Source organism: Orcinus orca, chromosome 7 (genome assembly GCF_937001465.1).
Source record: "Orcinus orca chromosome 7, mOrcOrc1.1, whole genome shotgun sequence".
Classification (NCBI taxonomy): domain Eukaryota; kingdom Metazoa; phylum Chordata; class Mammalia; order Artiodactyla; family Delphinidae; genus Orcinus; species Orcinus orca.
This window is the reverse complement of record NC_064565.1, coordinates 107,212,939-107,228,898: the sequence shown is the minus strand read 5'-3', so window position 1 is coordinate 107,228,898 and position 15,960 is coordinate 107,212,939. Positions and strand designations below refer to the sequence as shown.

At 40.4% G+C, this 15,960-nt stretch overlaps 1 protein-coding gene across 13 annotated transcripts in view; it reads left to right on the top strand.

The window, feature by feature from the left end:
• Positions 1–15,960, top strand: part of DOCK10 (dedicator of cytokinesis 10) — a 281,482-nt gene that overhangs the window by 218,173 nt on the left and 47,349 nt on the right. For all 13 annotated transcript variants that reach the window (XM_004262638.3, XM_033426521.2, XM_004262637.3 and 10 more), the window contains exons 26-28: positions 1,791–1,904; positions 5,994–6,065; positions 11,141–11,287. In XM_004262638.3, the coding sequence (XP_004262686.1) occupies positions 1,791–1,904; positions 5,994–6,065; positions 11,141–11,287 (333 nt within the window). The remainder of the gene's footprint in view (positions 1–1,790; positions 1,905–5,993; positions 6,066–11,140; positions 11,288–15,960) is intronic.

Below are 15,960 nucleotides of genomic sequence, written 5' to 3'. Positions count from 1 at the left end.
ATTTTTAAGGAGGATGTTTGAAATAGCCTGATGAGACCTTTTGATTTTGTAATGTAAGAAGCTGTGTATTTAGTTTGCTTTGAAGTGGTTCAAATCTAGAAATACACCTATGTGGAATTTCAAGCTGATAAAAATTCCTAAAGATATTTTATAACATAATTTCATATATCTAAAACAAATACAGCCTAATAAATATAACCAACTGGAATTTTACTCTGGAAAGAGCATTAAAGTAGCAAATGGAAAACTACATCCTAGTTAAGGTTAAATAGCTAACTTGGAGCAATCAGCCTCTCTGAGCCTCACTTTTCTCCTCTGTGAAGTGAGATGGGGGAGATCACATGAACATCTAGGTCTATGGTTCTGTGATTTGTCTCTTGCTGCAGTACATGGCTGACAGCCTGACCTTGACCAAGGAGTATGACTTTTTTTACCCGTGGTGGAAAAAATTATTTTGCAGCATATACATTAAGCCCCACACCTAAGAGTATAATGAAAACTGGTACCAATACGTGCTTTGATGTCCTTGAAAGATGGGATAGCTGATATAATTCAAACCTATTCAGAAGTAATCTAAACACCATTTCAAGTTCAGTGGTGTTAAATGCTGCTGACTCACTCCATCTACGATATCCAAAATGCACACATACACCATGTCTTTTTCAAAAATGTATACCTAAGGTCAATCTAATTAAATGGTTTACAGCAATTCGTAGGACTCATATGGTCTAGCCAAAATTTTTAAAATTTCAGAGCTAGTCAAAATGCCCTTGGGGCTTAATTACTGCACATGGGATTAGACAGTTGATGACATTACCCTCATATGAGTCATAATCCATGAGGGGGAAAATCATACTACTCTTGATGTTAGCTAGTTTCATGCATTTCTTAGCCTCGTTTTTCTCCTTTGGGATGAGCGTGGAGAAGTTAGGCCCCATCAGAATGATTTAGATATCAATGGCCTGTGAAGTTCAAAGAAATAATTACAGACCCAAATGCAAAGTGCCTCTGCTTTGTTTCTTGCCTGCATTCATCCGTGACTGTAGTGAAGTCCAAATTTTGAATATTATGAAGAAATGACCTTCCTTGAGGCAAACCCAACTCATAAGTAAAATATTATAATTCAGTAATAAGCATTTTGTATTTTAAATATACATGCATGAATTGATACTTAAAATATATGAAGAAATATGGAAAACTAAACCATGACATGCACTCAGTGGTGAATGCCAGCACCAATCTTTTAAGAAAAGAAAGCGAGAAGCATTAGTTCTCTTACTGATGGCCAATTATTATGAACCTGTTGGTTGCCACGTCTCAGCATGAGATGGTAGTGGACCCTGGGCTTGTGGGCAGCTCACCTCCTGGCCTCTGGAAGGCGCCTGCTTCCCCACTTGGCTATTTGAGTGGGTGCTCTACCCTTTCAGGATGAAGAAATGCTACCATGCCACCCACCTGTTGCCAGTGGAAGGAAGGAGAAGGGGAAATGTATCCTAAGTAGGTGGGTCAAAGCCCTCCGTGTTTCCTTGAACCCTCTAAATTGCTCTCTGATCTTCTTTGTGATTTCGACAAAGAGCGTTTCAAGGAGAACTTAGGTGAGCAAGGCTCTACCTGTGCAAAGCCCTCAATAGGAGCAGGTGTGTATTACACTTCTCATTGGGCCTTCATTTATTTCATGACAAAATCTGGCATGAGCAGATACGTTTGAGACATGAGTTATTCTTGGAACGTAATTTTTGATGCTTTGTTTTTAAGCATTTAACTTTTTTCACTTTTTGGATTTTCTTCAGTTTGTGTTCAAGACCACGGCGTGCAAGGAGAGAACTATACATGAGGAACTGGTTAACAATGTGACTGGCCTTTTGCAATCAAATGACTCCACAACAGTCAAGCATGTCCTGAAGGTAAAGAATTTAAAGACGATCCTTTCATTGGGATGGCTTACACTCAACCCTGAAGGTGATAGGATTCATTGATTTTTATAGATCGTTTCTCTAATAGTTTCTGGTATAAGCTTCATGTTGAAACGGTAACATATGAACCTGTTAAGAAAAAGAGATCCATGTCAAGAGAACAGATCATTTTAACAAGTAGAATGGACTCGAGTTAAGTCCTTTGGCCTAAAGGCAGAATGAATGACTATTAAGAATGACCGAAAACATTCAAAAATGCTAAGTGTACCCCAAATAAAGTTTATTGGGTCTTCAGGCACAGGAAGAGGAAAACTACCAACAAAAGGATTAATGATGTAGTAATGAATATACTGACAGCAGAGAAGAGGCAGAGAAACAGCCACTCTTTGACCCCCAAAAGTTGAAACACATGCATTTGTAGTAATAGAAGAAGAGATGGTGAGAAGCTGGTAAAGATGTAACTTACAGACTTGTTAATTTAGTCCCCTGCTAAATTAATTATCTATCATGACTTGACAGATAGATGATTGATTAGTAAGTAGCTAGAAGGGGAGGCTGAAGGCCGGATCAATAAGCGTCAACAGGGGTTGACTGAAATCACATTATCCGAGGCCAAGCGGTTTGTTTGTTTAAATTTAAATCAGCCGTATGCGTATATTCATTCAGTTTATCCAACAAGTATGTTCCAAGTGCCTTCCTTGTGACAAGCGCCATCCTCACCATCCTAGGCATTTGGCGTGCATTTAGAGAATAGAATAAAGATCTCTGCCCTTGGGAAGCTTACATTCTACTGCGGGATAAAAACGATAAATGACACACATGATAGCAAAGTTAATTAAATTGTACGTTTGGAGGTGAGAAGTAGCATAGGAGAAGAAAATGTCGAGCAGGTAAATGGAATGCGGAGTCCTGAGTACGCAGGGTGAGGTTTGCAGTTTTAAATAGAATGGTCAAGGTAGAGCTCATGGAGAAGGTAATACCTCAGCTAAAAATGTGAAGAAAGTGGGGGAGCTGGGGATGTTGAGGGTAGAACATTAAAGGTAGAGGGGAAAACATACCGTATTTATCTTTGTCTGACTTATTTCACTAAGCATAATACCCTCCGAGTTCATCCATGATGTCACAAATAGCAAAATTTCATTCACTTATATGTGGAATCTAAAAAGTAAAACAAACAAGTGAATATAACAAAACAGAAACAGACTCACTGATACAGAGAACGAACTAGTGGTTCTGAGATGAGAGAGGAGTGGGGGGAGGGGACAAATAAGTGAAGGGGATTAACAGGTACAAACTGTTAGGTATAAAATAAGTTACAAGGATGTAATGTATAGCGCAGGCTATATCGCCAATATTTTTATAATAACCTTATATGGAGTACAATCTATAAAAATATTGCATCATTATGTTGTGCACCTGAAACTAATATAATATTGTAAGTCAGCTATATTTCAAAAAAAAAGGTAGAGGGGAAGACCTGTATAACGTTGTAAGGCAGCAGCACACCTAGTGGATACGCCTGAAAGATGGCAGGGAGGCCAATGTGGCTGAAGCCACGTGAGCAAAGAAAAGCGGAGGCAAGTTGAAGTCAGAGAGGCAGCGGGAGGTTTGGCAGGTAATGTAAGGCCTGTGGGCCATTGCGAGGGTTTTGGCTTCCACTCAGAGAGAAACTGGGAGCCGTCAGAGGACTTTGAGTGGAGGAGTAACTTGAGCTGATCTTGGTTCAAAAGGATCGCTCTGATGGCTGCGTAGAGAATAGACTGTAGTGGGGTGAGAGTGGAGACGGGGCTGCTGAAGAAAGCTGCCTGCCTAGCGTCCATGTTGCTGCGAATGGCATTATTTCATTCTTTTTAATGGCTGCGTAATATCCCATTGTATACATGTACCACATCTTTATCCATTCGTCTGTCAATGGGCATGTAGGTTGCTTCCATGTCTTGGCTATTGTAGACAGTGCTGCAATGACATTGGGGTGTATGTATCCTTTTGAACCATGTTCTTCTCCGGATATATGCCAAGGAGTGGGATTGCTGGATCATATGGTAGTTATATTTTTAGTTTTTTAAGGAACCTCCATACTGTTCTCCATAGTGACTGTACCAATTTACAGTCCCACCAACAGTGTAGGAGGGTTCCCTTCTCTCCACACCCTCTCCAGCAGGGTCCTCTGGGGAGAGTCAGTGTTCATTTAAAAGACAAGGCAAAGGGAATGTTTGGAGGAGAAGTTGCATCTTCAGGAGATTTTATTGGTGATGGACCATGTGTTCCAGACCAAAGGTATGGTGGGTGGGTTTCAGGAGATGAGAAGCAGTGAGATACACAAGGGGGTGTGCAGCACCTACGGAGACCAGAGGGCAGGAAAGGAGTGAGGCTTCTTCTGTCATCAGACGTGAACAGAGGCAAGAGTCTCAATGGGATTGGTCCTGGTGGATTCAAGGTAAATAGTGGAGGTGGGGCTGAGTGCTGAGGAGTGAGAGTGACAGGTGTCAGTTAAATCAAGAGACAAATGTTGGAACATTTGGCATGGTGGTTCAAAATATTATTTAGGACAAGGTGGGGTGCCTTGTGTTAATTAAAGATTCCCAACAGCATGAATTTCACTTCCAATATCAAGTTTACTAAGGAATGACCCCCTTTTTAAGCCAGAGCTTAAACATCCTTTCTTCCTCATCTCAGTCAATCTTCCAGTGTTAGAACCCAGTACTCAAAAGTTCTTAACAGTGTGGTTGGTATCAGCCTAAAATTGGATATAGTTCAGATGCCCATCCACAGTAGAGCAGATAGGTAAATTGGGATTATATATGTGATGCAATGACAATAGAGGACCCCCAGCTACCTAGCTCCACATAAATAAACCTCAGAAAAGCATTTGTTGAATTGAAAAGGCCATCACAAGAGAATACATACAGGATGATTCTGTTTATTTAAAGTTCAGGGGCAGGCAAAACTGAATATCACTTCGATGTATGATATTGGCAGCAAAATTATGAAGGAAAGCAAGGGAATGATGAACACAAAACTCAAAATTATAATATGTGGTGGAGAGGCTGGGAAGGGAAGAGGCTCAGGGGAGTGTATTCTTTGTAAGTGTACACAATATGTGATGTATATTTTTTGTATCTGGGTTAAGCAAGACCCTTAGACCCAAGAAAGAGGGGCCTCCGCTCTTGAATATGCTTTGATCTTCTCCAAATGTACCCCTTCTCATAAGAAAAAGTATGAGAATAGCCAAGAGCAATGCTCCTGGGAGCCCCTACTGCCTCTTCAGCACCTCTAAGAATCCCCAGGAGCCCCTGCCTAAAGGGTTTATAGGTTTATTCCTGGGCCTGCTTAGATCTCTTTCCTAAGTCCATTGTTCAGAGGGAAAATCTGGAGTGTACCCCAAGACCCAAGAGGGGAGCAGTGTTTGGTGGGAGAGAGGGACCAGTTTGTGGGCAGCACCTGGATTTGCAGGCGGGACAGTCACCCACGTGCCCCAGGCCCCTCAGTGTAGGACAGAGCCTCAGGTGAGAAGAGGGGGTGAGCCCCACGTCCTGGTACACCATTCCAAGTTGTCATGAAGTTATATTTGTCAAGATAGGAGGATCCAACATATTTTATTTAAGACTCTGCTAACCTGACTTTGAACTTTTAGATATTTTCACACGTGGCTTCCATTTTCTCTTGCCTCTATCCCTGGCAATGTTAGGGGTGGGTCTGCTACACCATATTTTAAGATAAAAAAGTTTTACTTAGTTTTGTTTAACTAAGTAAAACAGATAGAACACCCAATGAATGAATAAGTATTTCATAAGACTACTGTCTACTCAGCCATGTCTAGCAAACCAGTATCTTGTTTTAGTTTAAACAGTCTTTGAGATGACTGAGGAACAGAAGTATCTGGTATTTACTTTTACCATTAGAACTTTGCTAAGGATGATCCTAACATAATGGAGAATATACTATTGCTCTGATGCATTGAATTTCAAAGAATACATTTTAAGGTAAACGTTTTATAAAATTGCATGTTGTGAAGAATGGAATTATCATTATTTTGCTATAAGATGATAAATTTCTGGTTGTCTTTTCTTTTCCTAACAGCATTCCTGGTTCTTCTTTGCAATTATCCTAAAATCCATGGCACAGCACTTGATTGACACAAATAAAATTCAGGTACGATCATAGGTAATACAATAGCATCCAATAAATGTGAGACATGATTGTGTGTATCAATACAGGTCCTTCAGAAGCCGATGCCAGGACAAAATTAGAAGTACAAAAATGACTACAAAGGATAAAGGGACAGGCAAAAGGACTAGGAAGGTCTGACGCCTGTGAAAGGGGATGGCAAAGGAAGGAGGATCAGCTAGAAAGAGGCTTGCAGTGAGAAAGTTGTAGGTGGGCCAATGGGCTGTCTGAGAGCAAAGAATGTTCATGAGAAAAGTCCTGCATCGGGAAGGTGGTCTGGCTCCGTTACCTCTGCAAGCTCAGTAATTACTCAGAGCAGCCGGAGAGAATGTGGCTTGGCATGAACTCTTGAGTGGGTCCCAAAAGCTTCGTAGTTATTTCATTCATCCCAGTAGACTTTTTCTCAAGGGAGTGTCTGAGCTATGCACATCCGCGGCTGCCACCCGTGGTCCACAGTCCACAGCTTACACTACCTTTCACGTATGATTATGAATCTTCTCCTCCACAGTTCCCATGGGCCTCTCCTTCCTGAAAGGAAACTTACAAGAGGGAGGCTAGTGGGATTAACTGTAGCCCCGTTACTATAGTTGGTCTCGGAACCCTGTGCAGTTCTCATCACCTCCCTCCTCCACCATCCATTCTAGATTGCCCTCACCCTCAGCCAGCAGCTCTGAAGGTCTTGGTGACTTACTGTGTTGTGACCCAAACCCTCATTCCAGAGTGGTCCAGGGTGGTCTCACCCTCCCAAGCATTCAGTGTGTGGTTACTCTAGATGCTAATTATGTCAATACAGATTATACCTTTGGACCAGGTAAATGGCTGTTTGGTGGATTTTTGAAGCCAGTGGACTCTCTGCTAACAGAACTTTAGGCAGGGCAACTTTATGAATCCTGTGAGTTTCCACTCTACCTGGGTGGACTTGGTGGTGTTTTGGTCTCCAGATAGCAGTATCCACTCAGATCTTGTGGCCAGTAGTTCTTGAAATATATGAATATTCCCCTCTGCCTAGTATCGTCACCTGAGGAAAGCCTTTGGAAAAGGACTGGTAGAATCATTACAGTATGTACTTATCAAAGGTCTGTAGGGGGCTTTCTTTAGGGACCCTGCCTCCTCTTCAGTCAGCATGTACCAGATCTGAAAATTGACTGAGATCCAAGAACAGAGAGAGGATTCCCGTCTACTTACTGGAACAAACATCCTCATCTCCCGATGGTCCAGCCTTGCCTTCTTGGTGGACTTAAGCATCGCCATTGCTGGCTGCTGATTGTCTCGTCCCTAGGGCTTCCAGCATGTCATTAATCAGCTCTGTAGCTCCCTAAGAGTCCAGGCCCCTTGGCTGCTCTCCAGATCTGCCATTTGTTTTGGTAATCACAACCCCCTGGCCCCTGGAGATTAGGTGCGATCACATGGCCTCTGTTATATTGATGCCCCTCATCCTCATGACTGTGAGTGAGCCAACGCTGTGACTGCCTCTCTCACCTGCAGGTGGGAGACACCACTGAACGGTCTTAGGGATGTCGGTCCCCAGTACCTTCCTGATGGCCTTGGCGGATAGTGGGTCTTCCGGGCTCATAGTTCCATTCCTACGTGTCCACCTTCATCTGCTTCTTTATTCCTTCCTCAATCATCTGCCAGGGCAACCTAGGCATTTCCATTCTGCTTAAAATGAGCCATCTCCAGGATTCTAAGAGCCAACTAACAGTGAGTGGTCCATCCCCTGAGGTCTTATTTAAGCCCATGTCCTGACAAAGTGCCCTCATGTCAATGAAATTGGATTTATCCGTTCTTATGTTCTGGCCATCTTGGTCAAACACACTCAACATCCAATCTCAGTGGTACTCCCACTGTGGCTCCTGCTGGTACCTGCTAACTAATTCTTACAACTCCTTGGGGTACACGCTCTTCCTTACCTTATTAGGCCCAGCAGGTTCACAGCTGAGTTAAGCTGGCATTTAATCCCAGTTCATGGCCTGAGCTCCAGGAGAGGAGGAAGGACAGCTCCTGAAGGGTTTGCCTGGCCTCTTGCAGGGAGAGACCTTTGCAGTGTATTCCCACACAGGAGAAGTGCTGACTCTTAATAGAGAGGGATGGGGCACTGAGGATTCAGGGGAGTCTGCCAAGCCACCGTCCTCGGGCCATCCATCCACGTGCCCCATCTGTGCCTCCAGACCTCAGGCCTTTCCAAACATGGCCTTGACATAAGCATAACAGACCTGCCCTGGCTGCACATCTCATCATCTCTGGTATTCCATGACTCTTTGTTCTTAAGTCCTATGTTTGCTCTTCAGCTGTGTCTGCTCTTCTACTTCCAGAGATAAGAGCCTCCTGTCTGGGAGGAAGAGAAAATCTAACATGAAGCTAAGAATGGTTCCTATCTCTCTGTTCTTAAGCTGTATCAGGAAACCTCACCACTGTAATCCTTGCTCTGCCACTAACATGTTCGATGATTTTAAAAAAAGACACTAAACATCTCAGAGTCTGTTCTCCCATATGTAAAAAGAACAAATTGGACTAAAATCCTTTAGCTCCCACCAGTATGTATCTGCTAAAATAGATAGGTCACAAAACACCCTTATGAACAGCCTAAGAATAAAGGAACTCATCGTAAACGAGAGTTTATCTTCACTGATTCAAGTTCCCTTTTCATTACCCTCTTCCATAGCAATCACCATACCCAGTTTTCTTCCAGAGGTGCACGGCCTTCCAATTTTCTAACCATCTCTATTTATCACAGTAGGAGAAGACCGGATACCATCATTTGACTTGAAAGCATTCACAATAAACATCTCCCAAGCTATTTGCATTTTCTTTTCTTATTTTTTAATTGTGAAGTGAATAGCTTTCTTTGCTATTAAAAAAAGCTTCCATCATCAAGGAGATGTGAGAAAGTCAGATCCCCTAGTCTGGTCCTCTGAAAGGCAGGTAACACCTCCCTGTGACCCCTGCTTTCTTGTCCAAGGCGAATTCCTATTTACTAGGAAGTGCTGAATATCTTCTCAACACTGAGCTCTAGTAGCCAAAGTTTTCTTGTACTGGCTACACCTTTTGTTTCCCATCAGCCCCTTGTTCTTAACGAAATTCCCAAATGCCTGAAATTCAGCCCCTGCATTCCGCACCTGATCCTTGGGACCTCCACCATATCATAGCCCAGGTTCTCCAATGCGTTCCAGCTCTGCAGCTTGGGATTCAACCATGTTGTCACCTTACCCCCCTTCCTCCCCTGTCCTGAGAGAGAAAATCCACCGTCCCCAGCTCAGGAATTCTCCCGCCTCAAGCCCTTGGGATAGACTTCCAGAGAACAATTAAAAATATTGCTCGTGTGTTTACCGAGCAGCATGTCTTTGGGTTAAGAGTGGGAGTAGGCTACAAGGGGAATTTGAAAGGAAGGCAGAAAAGACAGAGGAACAGAAGGGTTATCAAAGTCCAAGGTATTACTGTATGTCCTTGTGAAGAAACTGTTGACATTGATATGTTTAATGTATCTTGGAGGACTAACACAATGAAAAAAGGAAAACTACAAATGTGCTTTGATTATCTAAAAAGTGTTTGTTGCTTTCATAGGTGAATTGTTCACCCTTATTTCCCCAGGGTACACAGAGCAGGATGAAAAATGATGTCTGCAATTAAATTCATTAGGTTTATTTGTTGTTAACTTCATTTGATTTCAACAATAAGCTTTGAATATATACAGGGGGTAACCATAAAATCCTCAAAATGCCTATACAGTCATGTCCTGGTACAATGGCTTAAAAAAAAGCCAGTCCAAGTCAGCTCCAGCGTCCAACAATTAATCACTGTTTGTTCTATGCAGTTCCTGTAATTTTAGCCTCCGTGGTTTTTATTCTTGCCTCATGGAAGGCTGGGTGCTCAGAATTTTAGAGAATATGGCACTGTCTAACTCTCAGTTGTCTGTTTCTCTCTATAGTGAAAATGCGAGTCTAATTTTAAAGCCAACTTGTAAAGATGAATGAATCTTACCTATCTCGTGCAAAGAAGCTGTGTAAATTCACCAAGTAGAGACTGAAATGGGAAAACTCAGCTGCCTGAAACTTTCCCTTTATGTGCAGGAGTTCAAATTGGTGGGGGGGTGTTGGATTCCTGGACTGAGGGCAGTCTTTAGGGGCCTATAGAGTTTTATTCAATGTACGTTATGTAATCTCACAGCCAAATCACTTTTTATCTTGCGGCAAAACATCTTGACTGTGAAGTCCCACAGGCACCTGCGGTGGCATATGCTGGGACCATTGAGTTAAGACCAGCTTGTGTAAACCTTCATCTATAAGATAAATAAGGTTTGAGCATCTAATGGAAAACATGGTGATAACACTGTATTGTGTAATTGAAATTTGCCGAGAGTAGAACTTAAATGTTCTCTCCCCAAAAATATGTATGTGAGCTGATGGATGGCTTAATTAACTAGATGAGGGGTGGAGGGTGGAACTCTTTCACAATGTGTATGTGTATGAAAGCACCACAGTGTATGCTTTAAATATAATTTTATATATCAACTATAACTCAATAAAGCTGAAATAAATGTTTTAAAAAGACTAGCTGGGACTCACTACTTATTAGAGAACATTACAAACCGATATCTGTACTCATTCAGTTATTCATTCACTGATTTCTTATAGTTGTTTATTGGAGGATTCCTAGTTTTAAAAAATCAAAATAATTGATTTTTAAATTAGAGAACTGTGAGTCAAAGAAAATCTAGAATAATATTCATTAAACCATTGATAGCAGTTATTTCCGGAGAGGGAAAGGAGGGGAATTAAGAGGTTATAAAAAAATGTTACATTTCTACATTGTCTGAATAGTCTGCAATTCATATATGTTATAATTTATAATGAAAAAGTGAAAAACTTATTGGGCAAAATAGAAGGAAACATTAAGTGAAAATGATGAAAATCATGACCTTGAAATTAAAAGGGCTTCTATTTTATTATTGCTTCCAAGTTTTCAGAAAGACTTTTTGTTTGTAGTAAGTCTTACAGTTTATGTTTTCCAGGCTTAGTATTTCACAGGTCACATTATAAAGAAATGATCCATTCTTTCCTTAGCTTTCTCGGCCTCAAAGATTTCCTGAATCTTACCAAAATGAATTGGACAATCTTGTCATGAGCCTAGCCGACCACATGATTTGGAAAAACAAAGATGCACTTGAAGAAACAAGAAGGGCAAACCACAGCGTTGCCAGATTTCTTAAGGTACAATTATACAAGATCACAGTTCTATTCAAGCCTCTGTGATAGTGGGTGTGAGATACTCTAAATGTCAATTTAAGTCACAGTTTCATTTATGATGAAAAGTCAAGACTACCAGGATTAGATGAATACTTTCATCTATACATCTTTCTTGCTTGAAATACTTTTTGATACTTTTTCCAATTTGGAGTCATACAGAATAAAAACTAAGGTTAAAGAAAAGTATCTACTTGAGTGTTGCCAAGTGTAGTACTTCTAAATATTTTTAAAGAGAAAAGTGAGATTTTTAAAGAAGCTGCACTGTGACAATATTATTCTCTTGGGCTTTTCTGCCCTTGAAGTGATGTTTTGGATTGGATCCAGCTCTAACAGTGATGCCAAATAGCCACTTTGGGAAAATTTGGGGGAATTTAGCATTTTTGTTATATTACCTCTATGCTCTTTTTACATGATGAAAATATTGTGCATTAATCGCATAAAAGGAAAATTATCAGTTAAAGTATTGAGCAACATAAAGTGAATATATATATACATATATATATATATATATACATACATATATTTAGCATCATTTCTTTGAATTACAGGCATTTCTATTGAATTGAGAAGAAAAATGTGCTTAGTCCAAGAAAAGCTAATGTAGAATGATGGTGTATCATTTAACAGATAATACATTCAACCAGAAAGATAATGTTTTTCTTCTATTCCTTCTTTTGCCCAACTGTTGACTACTGACGAAGCCACTTCACTTGTTTCTTTGTGGTAGACGCCAGAACATACTGGATAGGTGTGGGAATGTATAAATAAATACTACTAACAAAGTTAAGAGGCTATGGAGGTAGATGGAAAATTAGCTTAAGTTGTCTTTGGTGAGTTTTAATTCAGTCTAATTTCTTCTTTAATGTGTTAAATGCAGTTTCAAATTGCATACTATATTTGTTCTCATCTTGTATTTCTTTTTCTTCACTGTTTTGCCTCTTATTTTTGCTTTTTTTCTTGCTTCAGGAAGAGAAAGGGATGGTCAGAGTTGAGGAGGAAAAGAGTAAAGGAGAAAAAAATTACTCTAGTTTTCTACCATGTTTTTAAGACCTACGAGAATAAAGTTTATTACTATGCTAGTAGTTTATTTGAAGTGCTTGATGGAAAAGAAAATTTGGGAAAAAAATGGCATACTGTCTGATTTGTAAGCAAATTACATTCAAGAAATATCTGCAATATTCTTCCCAAAATTCCAAAAAAAAAAGGTTGCATAAGCAAGTCTCTTAAAAAGGGAAAAGACCTATTATTATCCACTCTTTTTGGCTTAAATGCTCTGTACTTATTAGAATAAATATATGTTTTCCTTGGAGCTCATTTATGCAAAAGTTGCTTCTGGTGGTACATAAGCTAATGTCTAACATGAATGTCCAAGATGAAAAAAGCCACAAAATATAAATCTAATGGTGATACCAGTGGTTGTGAAATCTGTGGGTAAAAAGCATGGATTGACAATAGATAAAACAAATATAGTCTATAAGATATATGGATCCATGAAGTGCAAACTGAAAACAATACTTATATGTGAAGTTTATAAATGAAAACATTAGTTTAATATATTGTACATTATAAAAGTCCATCATACAAGCATTGTACAGTGCTCGTCCGACTAATCTCTACTTTATTTCAATTAGCATTTGGAAATCATTTGGAAATCATCAATATAAAAAACAGACTTTGGTAGCAAATTATGTTTAAAGAAACATCTGTGATAGTTCTAATTATGAAAAAAAGATGGATAAGCAAGTCAGTGAAAAGGGAAGGTCTTCATATCTACTCTATTTTCCTTAAATGTTCTGTGTTTGTGGAATAAATAAATGTTTTCTAGAAACTTCATCTATGCAAAAGTTGCTGTGGGTGGTACAGAAGCTAATACCTAGCACAGGGGCAAAGGAAAGGAAATGATGGGCCCAGAGGTTTTGTAAAATATACAGGGAAAGTCACTCAGGTGGTGTGTTTTGCAATTTGGGATTTCATAACTCATCACTGAACCATCTATAGAGTAAAACTGTGACTTTCACAGTTGATGAGACAAAATAAACATTTTTTCATTACAACAGCCATATATACAAAAATATATTTTTGCATGTAATTTAGAATATTTGGCTTTTAGTTTACTAAGCGAAACTGAGAAAAAGTCTGATAGGGTATAAGTTATCCTTTATATCAAGAATCTGCAAAATTGTTTTCTATAAATGGTCAAATATTAAATATTGTTAGTTCTGCAGAACATACAGTCTCTGTGACAACTACCCAACTCTGCAACTGTAATACAGAAACAACCATAGACCATTCGCCATAGACAATATATAAACAAATGGCTGTAGCTGTGTCAGTAAAACTTTCTTTTGAAAAACAGACAGTGTGCCAGTTTTGGCTCATGGGCCATAGATTACCAGAGCCTGTTATAAATTATTTTCTACTCATGTAGAAGGTTAATATAAATTATTTTAAAATAAAAGCAGGGGCTTCCCTGGTGGCGCAGTGGTTGAGTCCGCCTGCTGATGCAGGGGACGCGGGTTCGTGCCCCGGTCCGGGAGGATCCCACGTGCCGCGGAACGGCTGGGCCCGTGAGCCATGGCTGCTGAGCCTGCGCGTCCGGAGCCTATGCTCTGCAAAGGAAGAGGCCACAGCAGTGAGAGGCCCACGTACCGCTAAATAAATAAATAAATAGATAGATAGATAAATAAAAGCAGAGAGGTCCCTTCGCCTGGGGTTAAGAAGATGCTGGGATGGACCAGACACGGGACTGGTGACAGGAGAGACACATTTGATGAAGCTTGATCTGCAGGAGGGCTCTCTGCAGGAAGAAGGCTGATTCTGCTGACTTTGTATCTTAGGAATGACCCCTCCTTTTCCCTCACTGTCCCTTAGAAAGAGAATGACAAGTTTACCACATACAAAGTCTTCTTAAATTTCAAGAAAGTCTTAAGTGAGTTCCCCTAGATCCCCAGGGTAGGCAGCCTTCTTCTCACCACTACCCTTGTTCAATGACAGGACTCACCAACCCCTTCTCTGTCTAATCAAAGGGCCCTGTGTCTTCACCAAAGGGCTTCTTTTCTCTTGTTGTTTCTTGAGAAGTTTCTAGAACCCACAGTTATACTGGGTGGTCTTCCTCTCTCTGCAAGGTGAGACACAAGCTTCTTCCCAGCAGGAAAGAGACAGCAGAGGTCTTCTGGGGAGGGAGCTCCATGTTGGGGATAGTCCAAGGGTCACCAGTCGGGACTTCCTTCTGCAGATGGAAAGCCTGGGAGGATTTGACACACTAGCTGGGAGCCTGCATAGTGTAGAAGACACGAAAGCCCTCTTTTCCTCCCATCCTCCCCTTATAGGTGCTCTACGTGTTCTGCGCTTATGATTATGCTCTACTGTCTACCTTTCCTCACTGTTCTTTTGGGAGGTGGGAGGACATGGGAGCCATTTACTTTTTTCTAAGGGGAGAGTTATTGAAAGAACTTAAATCCATATTGAAAATGAAAATATAAATGAAGCAGTATGTTAACACAGTAATGAATAGGTAATGAAAAAAAAAACTCAGAAGAAAACAAAGAAAAATGGAAAAGGAAACAAAACAAACATATAAATGACCAAGCAACTGGAAAAATGTTATTAGAGAAAAAAGCTCATGTTTACACACGGGCGTATTTCAGTGGGAGACTTTGCACTTGGTAGACTACCTATAACAAGATTTTATGTTCAGTCCTTTCTGAGAAAAGAGATTTGTTTGTAAAATTGAGAGATTAAGAGATGCAAAACCAGTACAATGGACCATACAGGGCTCTTTGGACGAGAAAGAAGGCTTCTATGCTGAGTGATGTAGCAGCTGAGAAATTTTCCCATGTAGTACGCATGCTCACACACATGTGGCTGGGCAGAATGCAACCCACACACACGCAGTGATGACCCCATATGCCAATCTGCTATAGTGCCTCCCCAAGATACTGCATCAGTAACTATGGTCCATGCCCGCTTCACACTTTTCCAGTGCAATAATTGGCCACTGTAGCTTGGTTACTGGTGACATGGCCATGGGTCTTTGGGAGAGAGAGCAGGTGCTGTACCAAGTTGGCACACTTGCCTGACTCCTCTAAACCTACCTACTGTTTAAGGCTCTCGTTTCTCCAGTTAAGAGGGATTGACAACATAATAAAGAGGCCGTGGGCAGCTCACTGATAGAAATCCCAGGATCTCTTACCTTCACTCTTCAAATTCAAGCTGCCTTGGCTGAAAAGAAAAGCTATTCTGCTGAAGGAGGCCAGTGAGATTTTATTATTTTTTTTATTCATTTATTTTTCGGCCAGTGAGATTTTAAAAGGTTTTCCTGACATGTCTCTGCCCTGTTCCTACCCAATGTTGCACAGCAAGTTTCTTCACCTGAGGAATTATGGAATCGAATTACTAAAAGAAAATAATAATAAAATGTAACTAAGTGGTTTTTAAAAATAGACAAGTAAAAGCTAAAACTTTCTATATTAAAAGGAAAGGGCTCATTGCAAAGCTCCAAGAGATGTTTTATAAAATTGATAAATATGGGTTTGTAACTTTCTGGTGTGTGTACTGTATCTAGTATTTTAATTAGTTGCCGTATGTGGATGAATGCTTAAACATATTGCAGAGATTTTTAAGACATTTATTATACA